Raw genomic sequence first — 26,540 nt, forward strand, 5'->3', positions numbered from 1 at the left:
CTTAGGTAAGGAAGGATCTCTGTGAATAGCTGTTTTCCTTAGACAAGCACACAGTTGAGGGGTAAAGAGCTTTTCCCAAGTGTAGGATTTTGATTGCTTTAAAAAATTTTTTAATGTTTATTCATTTTTGAAAGACAGACAGAGTGTGAGCAGGGGAAGGGCAGAGAGAGAGGGGAACACAGAATCTGACGCAGGCTTCAGGCCCTGAGCTTGAACTCACGATCTAGGAGATGGTAACCTGAGCTGAAGTTGGACATTTAACCTACTGAGCCACCCAGATGCCCCTGATTGCTTTTAATTCAAAATAATGTTCATGCCAAAGTGGCCCATCTGGGCCCATCTTGGTGGCCTGCTCTTGTGCCCCACGATATACCCTAGCTTATAAACTGCGGAAAGCATACTATTGGAATAATGTGGTTTGTAGCCTTCATTTTAACAGTTTTATAGCTTTCTTTCTACACTCTCCTCTCAGGTATTTATTTTTTGTTTCTTGATATTCATTTACCTTTGAGAATCATATCCATACAGCATGGTTCAATAGACATTCTTCCTTATTTTCATTTATGTGAAAGTACCCCTAGCTTTTATGTATTAATTAGTTTGCTTCACATTAAATCAGTTCTCTGTGTTTTTCTTTAAGGCATTTCATCCTTTTTTTGGTGACTTTCTGTTTTTCTTCTTCCTCTTTAGCTTATCAGCTTATGTATGTATGTGTATATGTATGTATGTTTAGAGAGAGAGAGCCCATGCTAGTGGGGAAGAGAAACAGAGAGAACATCTCAAGCAGGCTCCACGTTCAGTGCAGAGCCCAATACGGGGCTCAATCTTATGACTGTGGGATCATGACCTGACCTGAAATCAAGAGTTGGATGCTCAACTGAGTCACCAAGGTGGCCATATAAGCTTATTTTTATATGTTTTTCTATACTTCATTTATAGGTATTATGCTTTCTTTTTGCATTATACTTTTCTGTATTATGCTTTCTTGCCCCACATTTAATTTTCTATTCTGTTATATTTAAATTTATCTGACAAAAAGTTGGTAACATCGTAGTTCTATTGGAATTCTTAGCTGTCCAAAGAGAAGAAAGACCAACACGGTTAAATCTCACAGTGGATCACTTATGAAATACAGAGCTATCTTTTTTAATGCTATTTTATTTTGAAGGAGAGACAGTGAACATGAGCAGGGGAGGAGCAGAGAGAGAAAGAGAGAGAGAGAGAGAATGAGAGATTGAGAGAGAGAATCCCAAGCAGGCTCCGTGCTATCAGTGCAGACTGACATGGAGCTTGAACTCATAAACCGTGACCTAAGCTGAATGAAATCAAGAGTAGGATGCTTAACTGCTGAGCCACCCAGCCACCCCCATGGTTAATTTTTTAAATTATTTTTATTATTTTTAAAATATAATTTATTGTCAGGTTGGTCTCCATACAACACCCAGTGCTCATCCCAACAAGTGCCCTCCTTATTGCCCATCCCTCACTTTCCCCTCCCTTACCTGTATCAACCCTCAGTTTGTTCTCAGTATTTAAGCTCTGTAGTTAATTTTTAAGACAGCATTTTTCTAAACCATTCTTGAATATGGTCTCTTAAAGGTGGGAGAACATTTGAAGTAGAATAAATAAGGGAAAGGTAGATAATACATGTCATATATATGCAGAGAGAAGTTCAAATTCAAATATATAATTTCTTATCATTCTAGTAGTGTTTTCTTATGTTTTCTTGGGCAGAAAAGAATACACATTTTATGTCTTTTTATAAATAAGGATGAATACATGAAATATATGAGGGGATTACAAATTAAACTATATTGATTTGAATGGGAACATTGTGTGCTATTTGGTAATGTCTCTAATGCCAGGAAGAAGTAAGACCATTGACTGAAGCTTTTCTAAAATGTTCTGATGTCTATAACTTGTATTTTAAAATCTCCATTTCATTAATCTGAAGTATATACATGAAAAGGATTTGAAGTGAAATCTTCCCATCATAATTTTTTTAATGTTTATTTATTTTTGAGACAGAGAGACAGCATGAACAGGGGAGGGGCAGAGAGAGGGAGACAACGAATTCGAGGCAGGCTCCAGGTTCTGAGCTGTCAGCACAGAGCCTGATGCAAAGCTTGAACCCACGAACCACGAGATCATTACCTGAGCTAAAGTTGGAAGCTTAACCAACTGAGCCACCGAGGCGCCCCGCACATCATAATTTTAATGCTCAGACGTTTTTTTACAACTTAAGACTTGATCCAGGAATTCCAAATTTAAAAATCTAGCCTTATAAATGAAATACTTTTAAACTTTATGTGCTAAGATATTTGTTGCTGTGTAATTTATAGTATAGTTAAAGCTGATGATACTCTATCTTTTAACCAGAAAGGATGGTCAGATATATTATGGCATGTAGAGATAATAGAATATTAAGTGGCCTTTAACATACGATGTTTATAAAATATTTGTAATGGCATGGGGGGGGGGAGTATTTATCGTATGACCTAAGCAAACAAAGAGATAAGAATTTTACATAATATGCTTTCAACTATGTGAAGGAATTTTAAAAGTCTAGAAGGGAATACATTAAGATATTAACAGTGGTTTTCCCTGTGTAATGGAATTATGAGAAATTTAAAATTATTTATATTTTCTTACTTTTTTTTCAAACATTCTACCTGTAGCACATCCTTAGTATTACATTAAGAAGACTTATAAGCTAAAGGATAAAGTTTAAATTTTAAAAAATTTTAATGTTTATTTATTTTGAGGAGTGAGAGACAGAGCATGAGGAGGGGAGGGTCAGAGAGAGTGAGAGACACAGAATCTGAAGGAGGCTCCAGGCTCGGCTCTGAGTTGTTAGCATAGATCCTAATGCAGGGCTTGAACTCAGGAGCTGTGAGATCATGACCTGAGCCAAAATCAAGAGTTGGGCGCTTAACCGGCTGAGATATCTAGACGCCCCAAGTTTAGAATAATCTATTTAGTAACTAATTATCAATATAATTGTCATAAAAATTAAGGAAATATTTACCCTTATATTGAACAAGACCTCTGTGTCATTTGCTCTTTTTGTGTTGTGGGATATCAGCATCCCAAGAAGTTGACCCTAAAGGTTCACTGGTTTTGTAATTGGAGAATGGGTTGGGAGGGTGGACACAGTAGGAACTTGGAGGGGAAAGAGAGATTTCAAGGGAATTTAATGAATTATCTANATGAGAAATTTAAAATTATTTATATTTTCTTACTTTTTTTTCAAACATTCTACCTGTAGCACATCCTTAGTATTACATTAAGAAGACTTATAAGCTAAAGGATAAAGTTTAAATTTTAAAAAATTTTAATGTTTATTTATTTTGAGGAGTGAGAGACAGAGCATGAGGAGGGGAGGGTCAGAGAGAGTGAGAGACACAGAATCTGAAGGAGGCTCCAGGCTCGGCTCTGAGTTGTTAGCACAGATCCTAATGCAGAACTTGAACTCAGGAGCTGTGAGATCATGACCTGAGCCAAAATCAAGAGTTGGGCGCTTAACCGGCTGAGATATCTAGACGCCCCAAGTTTAGAATAATCTATTTAGTAACTAATTATCAATATAATTGTCATAAAAATTAAGGAAATATTTACCCTTATATTGAACAAGACCTCTGTGTCATTTGCTCTTTTTGTGTTGTGGGATATCAGCATCCCAAGAAGTTGACCCTAAAGGTTCACTGGTTTTGTAATTGGAGAATGGGTTGGGAGGGTGGACACAGTAGGAACTTGGAGGGGAAAGAGAGATTTCAAGGGAATTTAATGAATTATCTACAGCAGGAATATAGAACATGCCTGGCTTTCCTTTGCCAGAGCTCTGATAGAACATTCTCTTTTGATTTCTGCAGGATCAAGTCATGGGTGGATAAGATGCAAGAAGACCTTGTCACACTGGCAAAAACAGCAAGTGGAGTCAATCAGCTTGTCGATGTGAGTAAAACCCCAAGAAATTTGCTAATCTTTTCTTTCATTTGAATGCTGGTCTATCTTGTAGGAAGCTGCATTTCTATATAACGAATAGGGCATGATTATTCATGTGAATCAGGTAGCGAAAGCTTGAGAAGGAGCCTTGGTACATACTAGTTATTGTGAGCAAAGAAAGCTTTTCCTCACAATTAATGTAGCGCTCTCACCATGCTTTACAGTTTACATACAGCCTTACCGTAGGTGAGCTCACGTGATGTGCAGATGCCCCTAAAATTCATACTGGGGTTTTATGTCCCTGTTCTTCAGGGTGTATTTTAGAATCTCTCATACAGAGGTGACTTTAAGTCCTTGATGGGTTCTTTTGAATATCCTCAGTGGGAACACATGTTCTTTCTTTGAGGGTAGATATTATTTTTAAAAATGGTTGGAAAGTGTTTATAGCCATGTCTAGAGACTAGAGTGAGTCATTGAGATGGATAATAAAGATTTTTGTGTGAGAGAAGGAGATACTCTAAAATCTGTTTTTTTCTTAGGATTTATGATGTGACTATGAAAGTCACTCTACAATGATTCTTGAAAATGATAGCAGCATATAAATATTTGTATAGTATCTTAAATAGATTATTTTCCTTGGATAAGAGCATTTACATTTGTAAATTCTGTAAGATTTTTAAAAAAATTAAATGTCATTTCTTTACATTCTCACTACTTCATTTCCACTGTAAGTAATGCAACAATTTGAAGGTACTTTTATCTTGTGTTCTTCGTAATGCAGTGAGACCTTTTATCTTCCAAAAATGTGATGAGTCAGTGGGGTGAGATATGATATAAAAGCAATTATATGCATGATATACGAGTATTTGTTAGAATAATATTTATGTGGGAATATTCCTCCCAGACAAAAACAAGAATATATGGTTACCTTTTATATTCTTTAAATTTCATAAAGAAACCTAACAAATACTTGAAAAAGTTATTCTAGAATCTGCTAAAAACCAATTGGAGGTTTCCACATACAAAAGTATGTTAAGAAACAAATATCTGTAAGATGAGATAAGGAATACATTTGGAAATGAAGAGTGTTTCCTTGTGAATAACAGTGATTAAATTTAATTCTCATCAGCACTTGTTAAGCTCATAGTATGACCTGGGCACCATTCAGGTGCCAAAGATTGAGAGACATTCAGTTCCTCTCTTCAGAAGACTGACCCTGTACTACTCAGAAATTTCCATTTTGGGGGTGCAAAGTTCCAGAAAGCTATTGGAAGCTGATGCTTGCTGTCTGCAGTGAGTCCTTATTGGGCGATGTATTAAAAAAATGAAGTTGTAAGGGATAATCAGGTGAGCCTCTATGAAAGTGACAGTTTGTGGAAGGAGAAAAAAAAGCAATGAGAATGGATAGATTCTGGTTAGAAGTTCTATGACCCTGTTTATTGACAGTTTCAGATTAAGAATAAAACCGCTGTCAGGAGCTGTCCTTTGCTCCGGGGTTTCTCTAGCTTCAGAAACCAATTTCTTGGCTGACCTCACTTTTACTTTTGGTGTTAAGATGTGAACCCTTTTGCTGAATCTGCTTTTTGCAATGAATCATTTAAAAAGAAAAGTCTCACTTGATTTCCATTATGCTTTATCAAGCGTAGGTTACTAAGAATACTGCAAATATTGATGAATGAATAAATGGCCTAGTCTGAATTTGGAGAAAAAAACAGAATGGGCTGGATGAAAGAAAATCCCCACAGTGTTTTGTTTTTGAGACATGTACCTAATTATGTGACAGAAAAAAATACAAGTAAAAGAATTATATATTACAACAAGGGATGGGGGAGAGAGAGAGAGCAGAATCTATAATTGGGAAAAAATTAAGTATTGGGGCGCATGAAGAGTGTTATTTTGCATAGATAAATGATTCCATATGCCCCTATCTGTTTGCCTGGAGAGAAAAGTCCATGATGGGGGCTAAAGGGTTGCATTTCTTTTTGGTGGTGGAAACTTAAACCTCAAGAGTCGCTGAAGGACTCTTCCTATTTTTTTTTAATGTTTTGAGAGAGAGAGAGAGAGAGACAGACAGAGAATGAGCAGGAGACACAGAATCCAAATCAGGCTTCAGGTTTCAGGCTCCAGGCTCTGAGCTGTCAGCACAGAGCCCGACATGGCTCGAAGTCACAAACCGCATGATCATGAACTGAGCCGAAGTCAGACCCTTAAACAACCGGGCACCTGGGTGGGAGTGCTGGATGCATGGTGGGGATCAGAAGTTGCACAGAGGAATTTAGCAAATTCTTGAGTTGATATTTAATATTGCAGAAATGGTGATTCCTCCCTAATTATTTAATGGCTTTGTTTTTACCAGCATCACAGGACACAATAGCTTGTTGCCTGAAGGTTCAGAAACAGCTGTGATGAGGCAACATAGCTAAAATAAGACATCTTTCCAATTTTATAAAAATTGCTTTATGGGCGTCATAAAATACTAGCCCAGGAAGGTTGATAATGATTAATACATTGTGTTATTGAAGATGTACACTGTGTTGCTTTGATACATTTATATATTGCAGTATGGTTGTAATGATACTTATCACCTGGCATACCTATAATGGAATATTATCTTCTGTTTTTAACAAGCTGTACAGATTTTAGGATTGCTTATTCTATTTTTTGAAAACTGCCTTTTGTATTTTGATGGGGATTACATTGAATCTACAAGTGACTTTGGGTAGTGAAGCCGTGTTTAACAATATTAATTCTTCCAATCCATGAACACAGGATTTTTTAAAAAATTTATGTCTTCTTTGAAATCTTTCAGCAGGTCCATTTTATTACTTTTAAACACACACATGGAGACTTATGATTTCCTGTAGCTGGCAAGTAGAGAGGCTGATCATCATATAGTAACTAATAGATAGCATGAAAAATATTAAGGTGGTCTTAGGATTCTTGGAAACAAAGTTTTTAAGTTTATAGAACATTCACAAGCAACCAGTTTCTCATTAAATGGGTTGACAAAATATTTCATGTGCACAGATAATTAAATTTCAACCAGTATCTAAATTATCAGATATTCTGAATTAACGGGTTCTGTGGTAATGATAATTTGCTTTGTGAAAACATTTTTTAAAGATGAGTTGATAAATACAAACTACTTACTGTTTGTTTTTCTATGAAATGCACTTTTGATTCTGCAAAAAGTTGTTTTGAAAGAAAACAGTTGGTTAAATGTGTGACTCTGGCTTTTGGCTCAGGTCATGATCTTGTAGTTCGTGGCTTCAGGGCCCGCATTGGGCTCTGCACTGGCAGTGTGGAGCCTTCGTGGGATTCTCTCTCTCACTCCCTCTCTCTGCCCCTCCCCAGCTCTTTAAAAAATTAAAGACATTTAAAAAAAGAAAACAGAATTATGAAAATAGGTCTGAGATCCTCAATTGGTCCATTTGACCAATCCTGCAAATCACAGTAACGTCAGCAAATCACAACCTTCTGTGAGTTCTGTTGTCTCTTTTGTAGTGTTTTTTTTTTTTTTTTTTCCTGCTTCCCCCTTTTCCTGTAGGAATCCAAGACTTCCTTGGGGCCTCCTCTTTATTAAAAAAATGAGACTGATGGTTTTCATTTACATTTATTTAAGTCTATAGTAACTCCGTCTCTCTCTCATATTTGATATTGGAAAGCGGGTGTGAAGACTATATTTTGGAAGAGGTGGAGTTTTTCCAAATAGGTCATTCCAAATAAGTCTCTTTTCCTGGCGAGGGCCGGGTGGGGCTGGGGTCCCCAGCAGAACTTGGACTGAGGTGAGGCATGTGATGTTCAGGGCGTGCAGAAGGAGGAGACGCTCTGGGGAGCTGGAACCTTGCGCCCCCTCGGAGTGAGTGAGTAGCTTCTGGAATTTTGCGCCTTAGGTGACTCATTGCCTCACCAGAGGCCTCCACCCTGGGGCCCAGGGACAGTAAAGGCCTAAGGCACTCTGTATCCCTGTGGCCAGAGGCAGAGACATTTGCAGCTTTCTGGACGTGACAAGATGCCTCTGCTACCTTTTCTTTTCTGTTCCTTTCCCATCCTGCATATACTATGAAGTCTTTCTTACGGCTCTTTTGGGTGTTTCGTAATCTTCCCAGACTCCTCTTGTATTTTTTTCAGGTGCAGTGGTGATTCCTACGGTGTTAACAATGTATGCATTTTGAAATCTGCAGCCGCCTTACCTGACGCTGTCCCACACCTCCCTTCTGCTTCAGTTCTAACGTTCTGTTTTGTCTTCTGACAACGCAGGGTGGTCTGGGCATCCAGTCTTTTTGTTAGCAGAGATTATTGTACCTCATTAGCTTTGTAAGAGAGTTGACATAATGCGTGTCACCCTGTTTTAAGGCTTTCTTCTTACTTGCAAATTCTGTCTGGGTTTCTAACATGTTAGGTTAGAATATGCAAATTTTTAAAGAAAATCTGTGAATTTTTTTTCCCCCCTGGACGTATACTCTTGAAGGTAAAATCATTCTGCAGTGATATCATCGTAGAACTTTCTGGCTCTTGATTCAGAAGTTAAGATTTCATAGTGTGTGATTTCATAAGTTAAGATTATGTTAAAATCAATGTGTACATATTTCAGTATGCTTTCAAAGATGTGAATATGAAATGTGTCTAAATATTGAGCATTCAGTACTCTTAATTAAGTTAGTATTTACATAAATGTTTTAAGTGAATAATTTCTTTTCATTAGTAACTCATGGTATTAATAGACTGATGCTTTTACTTTGACATTGTGGTCACGTCACTTATGTACATAGAATATTCATTTTAGAGGTGGTGGAGAGCTTAATATATTAATCTGTTTACAAAAGAAGATACTCTAGAGCAGAACGTAATTAATCATTGGTGATTCTGACTAGGGAATCAGCAAGATGCTGAGGCAACAGCAAGGGCTGGGATTTTCTTTGCTACTCTAGGGAGAGCTGCTAAGTAGCTGGGTGGTATTAGATTTCCTGTTACCTGCTTGTCAAGTGAGCTAGATCGTAACAGTCTCTCTTCCTTACAGAAATGTCATAGGGGGAAAAAGAAGTAGGAGATGAAATGTGAAAGCAATCAGAGGTGCTATGAAAACGTTAAATGCTTATGTCATATTAAAATGTAGCTTTATATTCATATTACTTTATAAATGTAGCATAATTACTGCTTTATAAGAGTAATATAATTAATTTTCAAATACAGTTTTATTGTTTTATTGAGATTAAGAAGCAGTTGTGAAGGCTATATTTTGAAAGAGATAACAAACAAACAAACAAGCAAACCCAGAATTACTGGTTTTATTTAGCATTGCCTTATTCTCTCAGTGATGAAATGTTGTAACTAAATCAATTACCATAATTATGTAGGCAATTTGAGATTGCAGTTATTTTAGGGGAAAAACCCAGTTTTTTTTTTCTCTAAGTAGCCGGAAATCTATTTTGACTGCACAAAGTACTATCAGTAGAAAGTATGGATTCCCTGCACCCATCTGCTGGAGGTTTTAAATTAAGAAGCTTTTTTTTTTTTTTTGAACAGGGGTTAATTACATTCGTTTTCAAAGGTACGGAATAAACTCTCCAGGGCATTTCTAATCCGATGGTGACTTTCAGTATTTTATTAATAGGTTTTTAAATGAAGTACTATGGATTCACAAACATAGTGAAAGACTCAAAATTTTTATCATACCAATCTGTTCCATTATCACTCAGTACTTACCACTTGCTTAAGTTGTACCAGGACTTAAGGGATAAATGATTATTGGTTGTTTTCCAAATGGAAATCTAATGGTTTGGTAATACTAATTATAGAGAGAATGATATACTGTTGCCTTTGCTTCCTTCTTGTCCTGAGCAACAAACACGATGAAGACGGAAGCTCAGAACCCCTCAGCGATGTAGCCAGGCGGTGGCTTCTCTAGAATAAAGATGAATGGCATCAAAGACCATTATCTGCTACTTCACACTCCCAGTGTATAGCATACAGCTTCTTCTTATTTACTTTTCCTGAAGATATTTAATGTCTTTATGTGTGGAGCCGTGGTTCACAGCAGGGGCATTTTTTCCCCCCAGGACACATCTGTCAGTGCTTGCAAACATTTGTGATCATCACAACTGGAGGTGGGGGGGAAGTGCTGGCATCTAGTGTGAAGAGGCCAAGGATGCCACTACAGACCCACAATGCACCTGGTATCATCTCACAACAAAGGGTCACCTGGTAAAAGTGTCAGTAGTGTTCAGGGTGAAAGATGGCTCTGGGAGGACTGAAAAATTTGAGACAAGAATCAATGTATGGAATTCTTTAAATTAATATAAATTTTTAAAGTTGTCTCTCAGCATTGATAGGTGGCACTTAGGCTTTAGAAAAGCCATTTGTTAATAAGGTACAATGGTTAAGAGCAGATTGAACTGTGCTGCTTTTTAAAATTCTTTTGTTGGCCGTAAAATGAATTTGGGTCATTTGGGGTTAGGGACATTAAGTAAGCAGCTCACTCAGCCTATGGTTAATTATTTTTTAATTTAGTTTTAATAGAATCTAGTATGATCTCTTGTACTTTTAATTGCATATGAATTTGCTGCTCAAAATACACACACAATTCATTTGTACCTCCAGATGTGCAAAGGGAAAGAGGCTAGGTTAATGTTATTTCTGGAATTAGCAAACAAAAAACCCAAGTAGGTGGCTTCTTATTATATGTATCTTAACGCTTTTCTTGCTTTAATGCTAAATATCCTTTTTTTTAAAGCTCCATATTCTTTTTTAATGTTTATTCCTTTTTGAGAGAGAGAGAGAGGGAGAGCGAGCACGCGTACAAGAGAACGCACATGCCTGCCTGAGGGGGGAGGGGCAGAGAGAGGGGCACAGAGAATCCCAGGTAGTTTGTGAGCTGTCAGCACAGAGTCCGATGCAGGGCTCGATCCCATGAGTGGTGAGATCATGACCTGAGCCGAAATCAGAAGTCAGATGCTTAACTGACTGAGCCACCTAGGCACCTCCAATTGTGAGGGTTCTTAAAGATAAACTTGCTGTTTACCTTATGTGTGAAATGTCCCCAACCTGAAAACTGAAGAATTCTTTCTATGTATCTCTCTCTCTCTCTCCCTCCCTCTCTCTCATTTTTTTCTTAATTTAGTCTTTGTTTTAGGTTAGTTTCTGTGTTCCAGGCATGAGCCCTTGTATTTACCTTGCATTTCTAGCTAAATATTCTCACCTGTTCCAGTGTGTAGTGTGGAGAAAGCACGGCCCTGTTTGTGCTTGTCATTCGTTGTGGTCCTTCTGTCATCTTTAATGCACGCTCGAAAGCGTCACCATCATCTTTTTGTTAATAGGAAGCGGGCAAGTACTGTGGAACAGTCTTCAGTGCTGCCTTCGTTCTTCCTCAGTATTCTTCTTAGAGGTATTATCTCATCTTAAAGGTGATACTGTCCTAGCTTAAAAGCTGTCGCGTATGGAAGGACTACGGAAAGTAGTTTGAACTCTTGTGTTTGTTTCTTGAATGCCGGTTTGGTATAGTTATCATCGGAAAGATACGCACTATAAATTCAAGAACATAATCAATTACATATGTATATGTGTGTATATGTATATAATTACATGAGCGCATATATATATTTATATTTTGTATAATATGTATATTTATTTATATATATTTATATATATTTATATATTTATTTATATATTTAGGTGATGTTCATAGTAAACAGGCCTATGTTATGTTTTGAATTCTTCCTGTGTGCTACTTAATTTTAAGAGATGTTCTGAGCAATATAGCTTGGAGTTGACCATATTCTGAGGCATAAACCACTACCCTGAATTTGGTATCTCTCCTTGGTCGTGTCTGACTTTGCTTTTCAATCTATATTTCCAATAATTCCTTGTGTCACCCAGATTCTGATTTCTTTTCTCCCTTATTAATACATATTTCCTTCCAAGTGTGGCCATAATTCCATCTTTTTGATTATTTTAAGGCATGTGATTTTACTTTACTCTGAATTCTGACAGCACAATTTTCTCTACCTCTTAGGTGGAATACTAATAACCTTCATATCAATCATTATCTTGTTTTTTATGTATTTACTCTGTTTTTAGGATGTAATGATCATTTAGGTGCTATATTTGTGCCATCAGTAGAGAGGGAATACTGGCTATGTGCAGACAGTGTACTGTGTGCTGGGGTGTACCAATGAGCAAAGTAGGCAAAAATCTCTGTCCTCTCGAAATTTACATTCCGGTTAAAGCAAATATGAAATATATAACGAATGTGATACTTAATAAATTATGACTGTTAATGATATTTGCGTTTACTTAAACGTAACCAAATAGACACTAGGTGTTGTATGTAAGTGATGAATCACTTACATGAATTGTACTCCTGAAACTAAGATTGCACTGTATGGTAATTGATTAGAATTTAAATAACAATTAAAAAAAAAAGGGTAGCCAAATAGAAATCTCAAGCCATAAAAAAGTTCAAAGAGGGTATACTTTCTCATAAAGTTAGCTTATAGGGGAAAGACAACAAAAGGCTATAATTTAAAGTGATTTTTACTAATTGTGTTAAACACAATTGACAATGTACTAAAAGGTATTAACGGGTGAGACGTTGAAAAACTTGACATTTGTTTATGAGATTGCATCATTTACTATTTTAATTAAAGAGTAGGTAGGGAGTGTTTGAAGAGATCAGGAGTTAATTAGTAAATATTGCATATTGTTTTATCGCAACATTCATACAGAGGAAGGTAGGGTTTCTGAAATTTTTCTCTGTTGTTGGCAAAAGATAGTCGAACAATTCAGACCTAATGTCACTAGTTACTCTTTACCTTAGATGAAGGACTCTTCACATACCTGAACATCTCTTTCTGTTGGCCTGCTTCTGTGATGATGTCACTTATGATAAATAAAAAGAAAGACTTTATTATACTTGTAAATCATTGGAAAATTTCTTAAGGTAAGGGAACTTTGATCTTTGAAAGTGACCACGAAAGAACATTGTATCATCCTTTTGTGCTAATCCATCTTTTTGAAACAAGACATTCTCAGTTGCTAGGGAACAAGTAGTTTAAAAGCCTACAGAACACTTAATAAAGAAGAAAAAAACATAGAACCAAACCATCCCACATGGCAAAATTCAAGTAAAAGTAAGTGAAATTGATTTTGTGAGTATCCAAAGCACTCGAAGTGACAAGGCATCTCTTTCCCTACCTGCATTAGTGTTAAAGATGACTGAATTTACTCCCCTCAGCAGTAAAGACAGTGAAATTAGGATGTTCGTGGGAGTCATGTCACATTTTCTTTCAATCCTTATTATTGCGAGGTAGGATCATATTTATTCATCCAATTCGTGTATATTTTTGGACCGTGTGTGCACCTCTAGTTTGATATTTTTAGCTTTTCTCTCTAGAATTTCTTCTCAGAATCCCACGTTATTGTGAAGGTCATCGTAGGAGTCCTGAGACAATTTCGTTATTTTTGTAAAGTGAAACAGAAATGATCCATTTCTCACAATAGAATGAATGAAATGAATGAAATGAATCTAATGAGTAATGAAATGAAGGTACAAAGTAGTAATTAATAATGTTAAACACAGCCTTCAAACTGTGGGGTCTTTCTTAACGTTTCTATTTTGTGACAGAGTGACAGGGAGTTTAGTATAGAATTACTATCCAGAGGCCGATTATTATTGTTACCTCTCAGCCGGGGCTCTTCACAGCTAATTCATTGTTTTAGTTTTCTAGGATTAGTGTGACAAATTCCCCCAAATTTATTGGCTCAAGCACAAATTTATTATTTTACAACCTGTCGGTCAGAAGTCCTTCCCTTGGCTCGTGGCCCCTTTCCTCCACCTTCAAGCTGGCAGCACTGGAACAATTTCTTCTCATGCTGTGATCTCTCTGGTTTTCTCTGTAGTCACATCTTCCTCTTCATTTTCAAGGAGCCTAATGATTTTATTGGACCCACCAGAACAATCCAGGATAATCTTTCTTTTTTAATTTAATTCATTTGTGTAATTTTTAATTTTTATATTTTATTTTAGAGACAAAATGTGCGTGGGGGAGAGGGGTAGAGGGAGAGAGAGAAGGGGCATCAGAAAGAATCTTAGGCGAGCTCTACACTCAGCATAGAGCTGGATGTGGGGCTAGATCCCATCACCCTGGGATCGTGACCTGAGCCAGAATCAGGAGTCAGACACTCAACTGATTGAGCCATTATCATCTGCAAACATAATTCCCCTTTTCCACGTAACAGCGCATATTCACATATATATGTGGAGACGTTTGGGGGGCCGGTATTCCACGTACCATGGCTGTCGCTTGTGTGACTCAGTGGTATGTGCCCACTGCTTTCCTTCCACTCATCTTTTCACTTCTGCTGCTTCTGCCTCTGATCCCCCTAACTGTTGTCCTGTGGTGAGAGAATCCGACCGGTTCAACGTGTTGTCATTGTTTGCACAAATCTTTTCTACCTTTTTCCTTGCAGGTCATTGAGTCCAAAGTTAGCAGCTTCTAGATCTGATATGTCCCAATACAAGGAGTCAGGGGCCAAGGGCAAGGTCATACCTTAGAATACTGCTACCCATTTGTCAGGAAGCACTTAGGACTCTTCTTTCCTTAGGGACTGTCACAGGAAAGCTTTTCTCAGAAAGATGGCTATGGGCATGGCAGCAGTCTGGATTGTTTATTCCAGACAAGTTCCATGGGAGGAGAGTACGTGTGTAAGTACTGAGGGAAGGGGTTGTCAAAATTATACATACTGAGATTTAATACACAAGAGTTGCTGTTTCCTTTTAGGTACCTTTTTCATGATCTGCCATTCCCTCTCCCAGGGGAAAGACATTCAGTCCTACCATTTCGAAGTTTCTGTTCTACTTCCCTTCCCATGATCTCTGATGTTTTTGGCTTTGCTTCTTGGCACCAGGGCACAAGGGGAAACCTGTGACAAGATGTGCAATATGTTTGTTGTTTTCTCTTCTCTTGTTATAGATATTGAATATGGTTGCTACTAAGAACTTGGCCCGTCTCCTCAGCCTACATAGGGCCCTCGAGTCGGCAACGGGGGATGGGGGTGGGGGTCGACACCATCATTCTTCAGCTGGAACTTTGCTTCCCAGCGTCCATCCCTCAGTTTCTGCATTGGGAGTCCCTTGACTCTGCCCTGAGGCCGTCTCCTAGTAGATAGATTAATTCTTAGCTACTTTTCTTATTCATCCCAACAGCCTTTCCTATTTCTCCACATCCTCCTGAAGCCAAGGGACATCTCCGGCAGAGAGCAGCGCCGCACACTCACTTTGCCTAAACATGCCACATTAGCGTTTTCCTTTCCACTGCTTTGAACGGTGGTTTGCTCCTTCACGATGTGAAATTGGGGACCTGAACTGCCTCCGTTGTGATACTCCAAAGCTCAAATTTCAGTATTCTCACTAACACAGTGGTTAATTAAATGTACTTTTTAGGTTTCTCAAAGTGAATAAATGATGTGTGTGAAACACCTCAGAGTGCTATTGAGTAAAAGTGATTGCTAATATCATCTTCTAGGTCATCCCAAACCTGGAAGACTATCTCTCTTTCAGTAAGCATCTCTGGGATATCTGTGTTATTGCAAGGCATAATAGTAACTGTTATGATTTCTGAAACATTTAGGTGTGTTTAGTAAGCAGTTATATCAATGAGTGGTACCACTTTTTGGATATGACATTTAAGGTTATTTTTATTTTTTTAAAGTTTATCGGAGAGAGAGAGAGAGAGCGAGAGAGCGAGAGCGCAAGCACAAGCCAGGGTAAGGGTAGAGAGATAGGGAGAGAGAGAATCCTAAGTTGGCTCCACCATGGGAGCCTAAAGTGGGACTCGAACCCATGAACCATGAAATTATGACCTGAGCCAAAATAAGAGTCAGTGCTTAACCTTCTGAGCCATCTAGGCACCGTGAGGTTATCTTTAAATATACTGTCCTTCTGGAGATTATCTTGGAACTATGGATTTGGAGCAAAAAGACTTAGAAGTTTCCAGTGAAAAAAAGGAAGAGAAACCATATTCTCTGTTGTCTACAAATGTAATAGTGAATGGTCATTAAACCCAGTTAATTAAGATTGTGTGAAAGTAAGAATGTAGAGGCAGTACATTTTTCTGTTAAAATCTGTGGCAAGGCTGGAAGTGAGAGAGTTTGAACTACAGAAAAATTAAAGCATATTAGTTTATCAGTCAGGAGGGAAAGCATCCTGTCTAGGATTTTCTTTATATGGTGTATTTTTTCTAGTAGAAGAAATGGAAGCCAGTGTCACACAGCATATGAGGAATTGACATATGATTTGAACGGACCTCTTTTGGGTGTCAAAACCTCAAATTATTTACACTCTGCTTTTTTGTTTATTTATTTATTTATTTTTCCTGGAAAGAGATGGGATAAAATTGTCACAGACCATTTTTTTTTTTAAAAAGAAAAAAACTAGAAGGAGAAAGAGAAAAGATACTTAAGGTTTTGTTTAAAATAAAAACATGTTAGCATGCTAAATATTGTAGAAGTGGGGTTAATTTCAGTGGTGGGAAGAATTAAAAATGTATGTACTTTAAACAATATATAATCATAAAAATCCACTGAACTCTTCTCCTCTGAAAACTTTTTACTAAACATATACCAAGAGACATTTTGAGAGTTTGCAGTACCTCTAATGAAAACAGCAAAGAATATTACATTCTTTAAAACCAGAAGCAAGAACTAGTTCTTTTGGTAGAGCAGTTATATGGCTTTAATTCATTTTTATTACCACGAAAACATTTCACATGTGGTTTTATCCATTAAAAAGTACAACAGGATATTTATATTGGGGCTATGGACTTCATCTTCTTTGACTTCATTTATTTAAAGTTTATTTGTTGGGGCGCCTGGGTGGCTCAGTTGGTTAAGTGTCTGACTTTGGCTCAGGTCATAGTCCACAGTTTGTGGGTTCGAGCCCCGCATCGGGCTCTTGTGCTGACAGCTCAGAGGCTGGAGCCTGCTTTGGATTCTGTGTCTCACTCGCTCTCTGCCCCTCCCCCACTTGTGCTCTGCCTCTGTCTCTCAAAAATAAATACATGTCAAAAAAATTTTTTTAAGTTTACTTGTGAGTTAGAAACTGATTTTTTCCGCTAACCTTTTAAAAATTACCACCCAGTCCATCTGAGAGAATATTCTGTATATACTTGAGAGGATCTGTGTATACTTGAACTGAATTTTTTCTTCTCGTTCATAATCATTCCATTCTATATGGAACCTGTAAGGTGTCTGGCATATGTAGGCAGTGACTTAAGTGACATTATGTGTGGTACATAATATGAAGTACAGATTGTGTATTTGGAACTAATCTCTCCCAACTCTGACTTTGGTTGTACTCTCTGTATCGTAGGAAGAAGGTCAGACTTCATACAGAAGCAAACACGATATTTAATGGTACAAAGCACAACTGCCTTTTGCACCAATTAGCTCTATTGGTTTTACCACAAAGAACTAAATGTCCTGGATCAATTACAGCGATGTTGAGGCTTATCTGTTTGTACCCCAAATCAATTAACCTATTAAGGAGTTCATGTTCTTGGATGTCATCTTAGGCTAAAATGAAAGAGAGAGGCTTGGGTTGATGGAGTTGTTCGTGGACAACCTGGTCTTTAGACTAAGACTCAATAACCTGCCTCTCAGCGGAAAGCGTAAGCAATCTAGTAATATGCAGGAATTTCAAACAAAACTAAATATGGGGGATTTATATGAGTAGATTACTGTGCCTTGAATAGTTGGGATCAAAAACCTACAAGGTCAAAATTCAAATGAGCATTAGGGGTTCTTGGGTGGCTCAGTCTGTTGTACATCTGACTCTTGATCGTGGCTTAGGTCATGATCTCATGAGTTCATGAGTTCAAGCCCTGCAGTGGGCCTCATGCTGACATGCTGACACTGTGGAGCCTGCTTGGAATTGTATCTCTCTTCCTGTTTCTCTATCCTTCCCCAGTCTCTCTCTCTCTCTCCCTGTCTCTCAGAATAAATAAACTTAAACCTTAAAACGAGCATTAGAAAAACCTCATAGTTTAAGTAAAAAATTTTAGGAGTTAACGTTTGATTTCAGTCTTTTAAAACTATAATTTAGAATCGCTTTTAAAAGCGAAGACTTCATGTAAAACTAACGTGTTCTGTAATAAATGTTAGCATGTGCATCTGTGTCCATTTGAAACCAGTGTTTATGAGTAGCATCCGTGGTCAGCTGGGACCTGGCGATAGAACCTGTTGGTAGTAATGCAGAAAGCTGGAGTTCTGCCAGAAAAAGCAGGGTTGAACTGGCTCCTGAATGTGCCTGGATTCACTTCTCACAAGATGGTAAAAACCTGCCAGGCCCTGGCTTTCAAAGATGGTTCAGTCATGCATGTGCGACCCATCTGTTGGGCGCATAAGGGATTTCCTACTCCCTGCTCGGCTCAGCCCCGCAGCCGCAGCCGCAGCCGCCAGCATGGCCGCCGTTTCTCCCCGCCCCCACCTTTCTCCAGTTCTTTCTCCCCTGCCAGGAGCTCACGGGCTTGGCAGACCAGGTGCATCTTATGCCACTCTAGGGAAATCCTGCCGCAGACACTGATGGGAGGCGAACTGATAGTCTGCTGCTGCTGCCTAAGCTTACTTTCAGCAGAGTTGGGTTCAGTGATTCAAACAAAACTGCAAGGGTTGAGTTTGCCTACATAAAATATTTGCACCAGCACAGTTTTAACCGAACTTTAATGTAGACCTCAGTGATCTTCAACTCCTCCGTGTAATAAAGTTGTGTTACCTGGATAAACCTTAGCATGGGCTTCATGCTCTCTCTCAGTGTTCCTCTCCTTCCTTCCCTCTCTCTCCCTCTCCCTCTCTCTCCCTCTCACCCTCTCACTGCATGAGTTTCAGCTGCATACAATTTGATCTCAATGGTTGTAGCTAGGGATAACAGTGGGGAGAATTCTTCGAAACCTTATTTTAACTCCTTCTTCCTACCTTTGTGTGCTGCACACATGCTCCGCGTTTGATCTCTCATGCTTCTTTTCCACTGTTTTGCAGCAAGGCCTTTAAAAAAACAATCCTGTTGGCAGTTAATACCAGGTTTGAATTAGGGGACAAAGAATTTCAAGTCACAAAATTGCATACACGGATTACTGCGGTACAGGATCTTCTACTGCCTGTTAATGTGACGTGCGATTTTGGTGAGCTGGTGGACTAGCACAAATTTTTATTTACATACATACCTTTGACACATTCAAACTCCAAAAAGATCAAAACGAAGAAAAGAAAGAGTGCGTCTTTCTAACCGATTGTTATAGTTTAAAATACTTTCTATTGTGAACTTAAGAACCACATATGCAGTTATTATTATTATCTTTTCTCTTTGGGCAGATTTATCAGAAGTATCAAGATTTGTATACTGTGGAACCAAATAATGCACGGCAGCTGGTGGAAATTGCAGCCAGGGATATTGAGAAACTTCTAAGCAACAGATCTAAAGCCCTGGTGGTGAGTTGAAATTGGCTCTGCTCATTTTATCATTTTCCATTACTTGTTTATTTTTCATACTTTATTTTCTTCAGTATGCTTTCTTTACCTTGGAAACGATGGTATCACAGTTTCATTGTGAATCTTATTTCTAATTATTAGTTTATTTTTTATTTTAGAGGATTCTTTTACATAGGAACAGTATATTTAATTGGTACAGACATCTGTTTCTACATGTGTAAGTTGTGATGCATAATAATACTGTTGAAGTCTGTTATACAGCATAAAATCCACAGATATTTCCATCACCCATAAAGCTGCCTTTGTAGTATTTTCCTTTGTGATCACTGCCCCCCCCCCACCCGCCACCAGAGGTGGCCAATATACTAGATATTTGATTACTCATTTCTTTCTCTTTAAAAATAGATGTGCCTCGCATAAATCTGTTGGGGGAAAAAGATGATTGTTCATTTGCTTGTTTTCCAACTTTATTAAAATCACACTGTGCTGTATGTAGTTATCAGCAACTTGCTTTCTTCCTTCAACATTATGTTTGTGTGATTTATCTGGGTGTACGCATGTAGGTTTCATTCGCTCTTATTCACATTTAAATAGTATTTTATGAGCAGATATCTCAGTTTGTTCATTTATTCTCTGTTGGTAAATTATTATTTGAATTATCTCCAGATGAGTGCTACTGTGAATAGTGCTGCTAAATTTTCTTAAACAAGTCTCCGGGTACCTGCATGTGGGGATGTCTGTAGGGTGTGATATGCATGACAGTAAAGTTAATAGACTGTAGGGTACTCGTAAAGTCAGCTTTACAAAAGTATGAAAATTGTTTTTCCAAAATAGTTGTATCAGTTTAGACCCCCTCTAGCTATATACAAATCTCCTTTGATCCATTCTGGGTAATAAGTGGTGATGTCACACTTCTTTTTATTTATAAGATTGTTTTTAAAGTTTATTCATTTATTTTGAGAGAGAGAAAGCAAAAGTGGGGAAGCAGTAGAGGGAATCTAAAACAGGCTCTGCATCCTCAGAGCAGAGCCTGATGCGGGGCTTGAACTCATGAAACTGTGAGATTGTGACCTGACCAAAGCCAAGAGTTGGATGCTCAATCAACTGAATAACTCAGATGCCCCAGATTTCTTAATTCTAGACAATCAAATGGGTGTAAAAAGTACCTTTTCTTCTTATTAATGCGGCAGACATCTAGTTTTATATTCATTCACCATTTCTGTTTCTTCAGCAAAATATCTGTTCATATCTTTTGTATATTTTAATTGTTTATATTATTATGTGTAGGTTATGTATTCTTGATGGTAATTCATTTAAGTTATAGATAGCACAGATACCTTTAAAAAAAATTTTTTATGTTTGTTTTTTTTGGGAGGAGAGAGAGACAGACTCTGCGAGTTGGGGAGGAGCAGAGACAGAGGGAAACAGAATCCAAAGCAGACTCCAGGCTCTGAACTGTCTGCACAGAGCCTGATGCAGGGCTCACACTTATGAGCTGTGAGATCATGACCTGAACCCAAGTCGGATGCTTAATTGACTGAGCCACTCAGACACCCCAGATATCTTTTTGTGATTTGCTTGTGACTTATCTTTTCATTGTCCTTATGGTATATATTTTGAAAAATGAGTTCTTAATTTCATTGTGATCTAGGTCATCTTTTAAAAAGTTATTAGTATTTTAGGGCATATGTTTTAAGAAATCCTTCCCTATACTGAGATTATAAACATTTGTGGTATATGCCATTCTAAAAAGTTCTTACAGACTTTTTTATTCCACCAAACTCCAACTAATGTCAGTATATAATGTTAGGTTGCATGTTAAATTAAATGCTTTTCTAACCAATTTTCCTAGGGCCATTTGTTAGTTTGCATTACCCCAATGTGATCCAATCAACAAGCTAGATAGCTGGTAAGCCAGTCCCTCACCATATTCTTCTTCAGAAAGATCTTGAGTATTCTGGAACCTTCACATTTAATCGAAGTTTTAGATTCATCCTGTTATTATCCAAGAAAATCTTTATTGGGATTCTGATTGATATTGTATTGACTCAGTTGGGAAGATTGATATCATTATGATATATTGTCTTTTTATTTATAAATGCCATTCTTTCCATTGAGCACATTCTTATTCCATTCAATAAAGTTGTAAAATTTCTTTGTGAAGTTCCTGTACATCTTCTGTTAGCTATAATGCTTGAGTTTATGTTTAGCTTCTCTTACACTATAAATCACAACACCATTACAAGTATTAGTCCCAGGACAACTCTGACTTTCCTGTTTAGTTATCACTCACAGTTAAGATCTTTAGTTTACGTTATTTTATATATATCTTGGCACTCAGAAATTTCGCCTGCTTTTTTGGCACTTGTAAATCTTTATGTGTCTTAAAATGCCCAGGATCTTGTTGTAATATCACAGGAGAGTTCTTTGGAATATTTGAAATGCCATGTTGCCAGAAGTTGAAACATTTAATTTTTAAGAAATATATAAGTGAGTTATCCATGGGAAAATAAGCTTTCATTACTTGAACATTCAAAGTGTTTTTATCTTCAATTTTGGATATGTGAATACCATTTTTAAGCATCATTTATACATGTAAATTGTGTTTGCAGTAAAAGTTTAATAAAAATACGATATGTACTGTTTACTTGTGATGAGCATTTACAGTATGACAGCTGAAAATGATCCCAATTATATTGATTTTTATCAGCTTACATTTTTCCTCCAAATGTAAAAAACAGATCATCTGGACATCAAAGTCTCATGAAAAAAGGTCATCGAATGAAATAGGATGTATCTTGCCTTAATTGGATTAAAACGGAACCCACTGAGACTTTCTTATGTCATTTAGAATCGAGGCTCTAGTCACCTGGTACATGACTTGAGTCCTGTGGGGGATCGGTGACTATCCTCAGTGCTTGAAAGACAGAATCTAGAAATCAAAATGGCTAATTAAATGTGGGATTAGTTAGATTTTATGTCAGAGAGAAAGAGTCATGTTTGTTTTCAAGCTAAATTCTTTGTTTAACTTTCTGGATTTCACAACAACAGAAAGCACATTATAGCAAAGGGAAATGTTTTGAGGCCAATTGAAAAACAGGTGCTGCATTGTACTGTAAGTGAATGCAAGGTGGCATTATTAATTAACTGCTATTTTTGTTCTAGGCTTATAGTCAGGGAGCTTTCTTGACTCAAAGAGCTTTAATTTATCTGGGTGGGTTGCCAATATAATTCCACATGTAAATATGCTGGAAAAATAATGAATGTACAAATGCGAAGGAGATGATAAAATTTAATACCAGTTAGACTTTATGAGTGTTTACTAAGTAGCATTATCTAATTATTTCTCATAATAATACTAAGCTCTAGACATCATTATTAGTCTCATTTTTCAATGAGCACATAGGGTCTTTGAGAAATCATCTAACTTGCTCAAGGAAATTTAGTAACTAATATTTGCTGGTGCTTCTTAAGTTTTAATGGGCATTTACTTCACCTGTGGCTCTTGTTAAAATGTACATGTTTATTCAGGAGATCTGGCCAGACATACTACGTTTCTAATGAGCTCCCAGGTGATGCTAATGTGTCTGGTACAAGAACTATACTTTGAGTTAGCAAGAATATGAGAGCATTTAAATTTATGTGTGTCTGACTTCAAGATCTGCATTCTTACCTACTACATAAATATATCTTTTGGTCTGAAAAAAGTGTATAATCATAAAGAAGAAATGAAGGATAGGGAGTACGCTGTAAATCACAGTTCGTTCAGATTAAGAATTGGATGTTTACTTGGTAGAATGTTCTGGAAGGCTATGAATTTTTTTTCTAGTGACTCCTAGATCAATTTTCCATGTTTAGAAAATAACACAGTATTGAAAACATTTTCTTTTTTCTTTGACTGTGAAAAAAATTTAAACCTTTTTTCTTTATTATAATGTTTTATTTATTCTTGAGAGAGAGAGAGAGATAGCGTGAGCAGAGGAGGGTCAGAGAGAGAGCAAGACACAGAATCTGAAGACAGACTCCAGGCTCTGAGCTGTCAGCACAGAGCCCGACGTGGGGCTCGAACCCACGAACCATGAGATCATGACCTCAGTCGAAGTCGGACGCTTAACCGACTGAGCCACCCAGGCGCCCTCAACCATTATTCTTAAGTATCAAGATTAGCAACATAAGATATCTTTGAGAATATGTTATAAATGTAAAATACATGAAAAAGAAGTAAATTGAACTAGTTGTTTTCTCAAATATCTACTGAAGAAATTGTGTAACAGCTTAAAGTTGATAATTTGGTATTTATTTTTAGGAAATGAATACCTTGAGTCCATCTTTCCTCCTTCCTTCCTGCCTTCCTCTATTTATTTATTTATTTTAGTGGAATGATTAATTTTCAATATCTGTGATACATTTGTTGTGCATGCATGTACACAAATTTTATGTTTTTGAACATTACATTTTAAATTCTGCTACAAACTGTTGATTTAAAACTAAATTGCAACTTATTCTAAAACTAAATTGAAACTTATTCCTTTTCGTTTACCTTGCGTTTGTTTATGTTTTGACTCTCCTTCTACCAATATCTTTTTCTCAGTTTCAGCATTGATTTTGACTTTTTATTCACACTCATTTTATGCTATGGTCATTTTATCTGTTCCACCAACCAACCTCAGAGCCAAAAGAGAAAGCAATATAAGAATTTTTAGTTGCTTTGGCCCTAAAACTCTCTCTCTTATAGCAAAACGGAGTTTTGGATTTAAAGAGTTGGGTTTTTTTTGGTTTTGTTTGGTCTTTGTGACTATATAGAAACATGTGTCTGATGATTGATATTCATGAGGCTCTTACAGAAATCCTATGAAGTAGGCATGTTAAACATCTACTTATTCTTATTTTGTAAATGAGGAAAGTCACACATGATGAGTGTTCTTGTTCAAGGCTTTTATAGATAACATGAGGTGGTGGTGGAATTCAGGTTGAGGATATCTGTCTAGTTTTTTTCCCCCTCTAAACTCACACTGGTTATGTAAACCATTTTATTTCCAAGATTATCTACCTAATGACTGTTTTTCTGACATTTGTTACATCTATGTCTCAGAGAATGGCTTAGTGTGATGATGATCTTGCTAACATTATTTGATTACTCTTAAACAGTCTCCAATCAAAGAATGTTTTTACAAGCAACACCCACCCTCTCCTACTCCCCTCCCCCCCAAAAAAGACCCCAAACAAAAATAAATCATTTAACATTGATATCAGCATTTATTTCAGCCTGATCTAGGCTGAAAGATCTGTGCCTGCACATGAATAGTTCATGGGAGAAAGCTCTTCAGCAAAATGATCCAACCTCCAGTGGTGTCTTCTGAAATGTGGAGGTGAATGAAGTTAGTGGTGTCATGGTTCACCAATCTGCCCAGGCCAAGGACATCCACTGAATCATTGCAGGTTTCCAGATATTTTGCTCTAAGAAAATAGGATCAAGGTTATAATAATTGAATTTCTGTAGTGACACTTTTCCAATTAGGGTGTATCTTGTCTCCCTCTGGTGTCCTGGTAACTTTGATTAAAACTACTTCCAATTTATTTTAAAGCTTTAAATACTGTAATATGCCCAGCTGTTTTTTCAACCTTGATATTGAGTTTAAGATTAGATAATGAAAAGGAAAAATGCAATTGTTTTCAGTGACTATTAAAGTAGGGTCTTTTTTTCTGGAAAGATGAGATCCTTGTTGTTTGACCACGCTGTTCCTTTTCATTTCTTTGAACCTATTGTCTTGTCTCTTTCACGTTTGTCAGAAATGCCTCTAGGGTTTACTAAAAATGCTGATTCTTGGCCTTTACCTCAAGAGAGTTGACTTGGAAGTACAGGAAGAAATCTTAGAAAAATTAGTCCAAAGAAATGGTAAAGAGATTCAGGAAGAAATGTGAAATGTTTCAGAGACTCAAAGAACAATAAAACATGTATTGTATTTGGGTATTAGGAGTTATTAGTTTGCTTTTGTCAGAACAGATACATTAAAATGTATAGGAACAGAATAAAGAAAACAGTTTAAAAAAGTGATTAGGAAGGGAGAGATTGTCAAGAAATTTGCATTTTCATGAAATTTGGTAAGACAGTGAAAGAGAAACATGGAGTACTATTAAAGACTTTGTGTTTCTTTTCTATTTGTTTTTGAGAATGGAGGACATAAACACATGCTTATAGACAGAAGGGCAGGAATCCGTGACATTTCAAAAGAAGAAAAAAATCTGAATGTTGAAAGTTGATTCCAGAAAAGCAGGCACAGAGAACATCAGAGTCATGCAGTTTATCTTTGAAAAGATACTGGTATTTTTCACTTGAGACCAAAGGGATATTAAATATGAATAGAGACTTCGCAGATAGAGAAAATCTGAAAGTCATACTGCATGACTACTTCACTCAGTAAAGTAGAAATTAATATTTTATGCTACGAACGAAGGGGCTATGGAAGTCTTAAGGACCATACTAAAGATTCGGGCATTATAGTAAGGAAAAATGCAGAGAGTCTGCTGTGGGTAAGTGAAATGGCTGATAAATAAAACCTAGGGCCTTCCTAACACTGAGAAAGAACAGAAGGTATAAAATACCTTCATATTCTAAAAATGAGCTCCTAAGCTGCATATGAGTTTGAAAGATCTCTCCGAAGTTTGTGTGTGTGTGTGTGTGTGTGTGTGTATCATTAGTCCAAAAATCTATCTTGTGGTTATAAATTTATCTAGATTGAGGAGAACAAGAGAAATTACTTTGGAAAAAGTATGACATGTGCTGTTTCTGTGTTGCCAGTAGAAAAGTGTGCTTACTATTTAGTGTTAGTATAAATGTCTTGGAGAGGAATACTCAGACTGCTTATATATATATCCCTTTGAACCTGAGTGGTAAAGGCACGGGGTAGTCTGCTATTTGTCTTGCAAAGTTGAGATTACTTGTATTTATTTGGATTTGATACATGACTCTGGATGCTAATAATGAAATGCTGAGGCTCGACACACCAGCCTGGTGGCTAAGCAGTGAGATGTGTCTTCATTAGTCAGAAGATTACACACACACACACACACACACACACACACACACACACACACACACACACACACACACACAC

General features: G+C 37.1%; 1 protein-coding gene across 7 annotated transcripts in view; it reads left to right on the plus strand.

Moving 5' to 3' along the window:
• CACNA2D1 (calcium voltage-gated channel auxiliary subunit alpha2delta 1) overlaps positions 1–26,540 on the plus strand; it is a 478,329-nt gene that overhangs the window by 87,375 nt on the left and 364,414 nt on the right. For all 7 annotated transcript variants that reach the window (XM_077748517.1, XM_077748519.1, XM_077748520.1 and 4 more), the window contains exons 2-3: positions 3,873–3,954; positions 19,309–19,425. In XM_077748517.1, the coding sequence (XP_077604643.1) occupies positions 3,873–3,954; positions 19,309–19,425 (199 nt within the window). The remainder of the gene's footprint in view (positions 1–3,872; positions 3,955–19,308; positions 19,426–26,540) is intronic.

This window comes from Crocuta crocuta, unplaced genomic scaffold (genome assembly GCF_008692635.1).
Source record: "Crocuta crocuta isolate KB4526 unplaced genomic scaffold, BGI_CrCroc_1.0 scaffold417, whole genome shotgun sequence".
In the NCBI taxonomy this organism is placed as follows: Eukaryota; Metazoa; Chordata; class Mammalia; order Carnivora; family Hyaenidae; genus Crocuta; species Crocuta crocuta.